Below are 3780 nucleotides of genomic sequence, written 5' to 3'. Positions count from 1 at the left end.
GCCTTGTGCACTGCAATAATGCACGTTCGTTATATTCTTTGTTGTAAGTTTCACTATTAAAGAATGTGGAACTCTACGCACGCGGCGCCTTGGTCCGATCCTTTCAACGAACCTAACAGTAACTCTGTTTGAACTTGGGGGGCCCCTTGGTTGGGGAGCGAGGACAGGTGGCTGATGGTGCCCAGGTTATTCATGGTTCTGTTGGTCTGTGTGGGGACACTGGGTCTGTAGACTCTCTGTCTGTGGTGGTTTCTGGTTTGGTTACACTGATGGAATGTAGACGAGATGGCAGGTATCTTGTATAGTTTGAATAAATATCTATGGCGCTTAATATAATTAATTTGGTTGAGATGGGGCATCTCAAGAGATCTAATCTGAAAAATGTCAAATAACTAAATATAATCCCTCTCATAGCTCTTTAAACTGTTCTAAACTAGGCACTCTTACCTCCACTGAATCATATATTAGTGCCACAGACATATAACCCCCCCCCCACACAGTTCTGAGAGGAGATAAAATAACATCTTAATTTACATGAAGCTATGAATAAGGAGAGGAGGGGAAGCAGGTGTGTCCTGGGGGAGAAAGGGAACAACGCATCACTGCCTGTAACTCAGTGTCAGAACTAGAACACGTCCCTGGTGAATGACTCTGATAACTAGAGATAGTAGACATGAAACTATCAGCTGGTCTTTGGGTGGGACTGAAACCAGTGGTCTACAGACAGCTGTTCCTGTTGTAAAGTACATGTAGATCTTTCCTCAGTCATTATTGGTGGTCCTACGTCCTCCTCTGGTGTACGTTGACGGACCTGGAGCTTCTATTCTGATCACTGACGCAGAATGTGAAACACAGAATGTGAAACACAGAATGTGAAACACAGAATGTGAAACACAGAATGTGAAACACAGAATGTGAAACACAGAATGTGAAACACAGAATGTGAAACACAGAATGTGAAACACAGAATGTGAAACACAGAATGTGAAACACAGAATGTGAAACACAGAATGTGAAACACAGAATGTGAAACACAGAATGTGAAACACAGAATGTGAAACATAGAATGTGAAACATAGAATGTGAAACACAACATGACATGACTCTATATGTTGGACCAATCCTAACTTCCACTTATGATACTTCAGAATTTTGGCAATGAGGCCCTTTATATACTTCCCCAGAGTCAGATTGATTTGTTCATACCATCTGTTTGTCTCTGTGTCCAGTTTGAAGGAAGTTAGAGTTAGTTTAGTCGGTCAATGTTAACTAGCGTTTCCCATAGACCTCCAGTCATTGTTCTATCTTCATCTGACTCTGGGGAAGTAGATAAAGGACCTCATTGAGTGTTTACTTAGTCATGGGTTGATGTCAGTGGGAGACTAAGTGAAGGTCAGACCTATACAGTAGATATTACTGCTGAAATGATACTGAGTCCAACATGTAATGTTAATACTAGAGAACAGTTTATACCATGTAATAATGACAGCTTCAAACTCTCTCAACATTGACCTGGAGGCCGGGGTTCTAGTCTGATATACCTGTCACATTGGTATAAAGGGATTGGGAGACAGGTGCAGGAATGTGTAATAGTTTTTAAAATTCCTACCCAAATTACAGTGTGCCATGTACAGGCACGGGGACGAAGACCAAACAAACACCTATACAAAACCCAGGGTTGAAAGCCTAACAAAAGAGCGAGGAGGACTTTGAATAAATACACAGGCGCTCAATGATACCACACGGGATGACACCCGTAATCTGCACAATACACACTGCACAGAAGCCAAAACTACACAGCACAGGTACTCACACGAACCAACAGTCATTGTAACAATAATTGACAGCCCAATGGTGAACCAAAGGGCACACATACAATTACTAATCATTGGGAAGTGGGTACCAGGTGTGGTTAATCAACAGCTCTGGAGGGAACCGTGACAATACCTGGATCCTTCTCTTTCTCTCAGCCTAAGTTCTGTAACTTTCTCTCCCTCCTCTGTGTCTCCAAGGGTCCCTGGTTCCACATCCCTCCATCTTCCTCTATCTTGGTTCAATAGTTTCCAGATTCCACCTCATTCAGTGCTGTGAACAGTTCTGCCTACATTTCCATAATAATAATAACAGGATCTTCAATGTAAGGCTACAGTCAACTGTTAGGTCATCTCTGGTTGGTCAGAATCCTTGTTATGATAATAAAACTGGTAAGGATTCTGGGCTCCTCTGTCTTGGTTCAATTTAAATAGTCATTATCCAGATTCAATCATTTAGTGCTGCTGACACTGATGCTCATCAACAATGATCAAATACAAACACTTGTTCTTTAGAATGTTCTTTATTGAATATCCACAATACAACAAAGCTCTAACTATTCCTTTATCATTAGTAATTCAACTCATTTCACAATAGTAGAGAGATCTAGTCATCATGACAGTGTTTCAGATGTTATGTTCTAGAGAACATGATGCTGGTACAATGAATGCATCAATAGTAACTTGTGATGAGAAACAACTATTTGACATTACATTGGTTATGGTCATACTATTCACTGCTGCATTCAGACTTCAGCCCAATAACATCCATGTTGTTAGGATTTTAACTTCTATATTTAACAGCAAAGCAAAGATCAAAACATCACTTAACAGTTCTAATGAAATAACAGCTGCACTCATTCTGAAGCATTAACAAACTACCAGTTGTATTGATTGTCTGAAACTATTGATTTACAGACTGCAACTAGTCTTTCTGATCTCTTTCTCAGAGAATGTCGACCCCAACGACACTTTACATGTGAACACCACGTCCTTGTCCCAGTCTGCAGTCTGAATGGTCAGATAGCTGCTGATCCTGAAGGTGTTGTCTGGTTGCTGCTCAGCAGGGCTGGTAGAAACATCTTCTGTTACTGATTCACCGCTAGACATCCAGCTGACATCTGCCAACCCCTTGGATCTCTGAGACAGGTCACTAGTCAGACACACCAGTGTTGCTCTGCTGGACTTGAGGTCTTCAGTGGATGGAGGGAACAGAGTCACAGCAGGTGTAGCCAGATCTCCATCTGTAGAAAGTAGTCAACGGATGGGAGGAGAACAAAACACAATGGATAAGTTTATATTTCAGTACATGTGGGTGTCATTACCAAAACACCTGCATTAAGAGGAAACAGATGCAGCAATTAAATAGAGAACTGCTCTTCATGATGTTTACAATGATACTGATAGAAGGAACCATACAGTGTTAAGGTGTTAAAATGAGAGACAGAGCAATTTATTAATACATTACTTACAATATTACATCACAGCTCTGGAAGACTAAAAGACTCAAAGATGAACGAAATGTGGACATTTTAAATGTAAAATTCAAATAATTCACAATCAAATGGGATTTAAAAAATATATATAAATATTTGTCTAAGAAATTGAGCTGGATAACATTTCTGGAGATGAAAGATCTCCTTTACATTGAGTTATAAAGACAACAGAAACACAAGATATGAATGATAAAACACTTTGAGATGAAAGATCTCCTTTACATTGAGTTACATAGACAACAGAAACACAAGATGTGAATGATAAAACATGAACAGAGCAGACCAACCAGAGACATTCACACTGTCATCAAACTGTTTCATAAGTCATTTACAAACAACATACGAGACAGGATTAAAGCAGGTGCAAAATATTAAATCAGTGAATATAAATGACATTTTATTAAATAAATATTTAAAATATACATATATATATATATCTGACCAGCAGTATATTAGAAACAAAACCTATTCTG

General features: G+C 39.4%; 1 protein-coding gene across 1 annotated transcript; it reads right to left on the bottom strand.

Annotated features, from left to right (window-relative positions):
* Positions 1-2316: 2316 nt before the first annotated feature.
* LOC121842037 (immunoglobulin lambda-1 light chain-like) lies at positions 2317-3056 on the bottom strand (the record flags this gene model as incomplete). The annotated part of the gene is given in 1 exon segment (XM_042312176.1): positions 2317-3056. A coding segment is annotated over 1 exon segment (333 nt), but the record flags the coding sequence as incomplete, so codon positions are not given.
* Positions 3057-3780: the final 724 nt, after the last annotated feature.

The sequence above is a fragment of the Oncorhynchus tshawytscha genome, unplaced genomic scaffold (genome assembly GCF_018296145.1).
Source record: "Oncorhynchus tshawytscha isolate Ot180627B unplaced genomic scaffold, Otsh_v2.0 Un_contig_18280_pilon_pilon, whole genome shotgun sequence".
NCBI classification, from domain to species: domain Eukaryota; kingdom Metazoa; phylum Chordata; class Actinopteri; order Salmoniformes; family Salmonidae; genus Oncorhynchus; species Oncorhynchus tshawytscha.
This window is presented reverse-complemented; position numbering and strand designations above follow the sequence as displayed.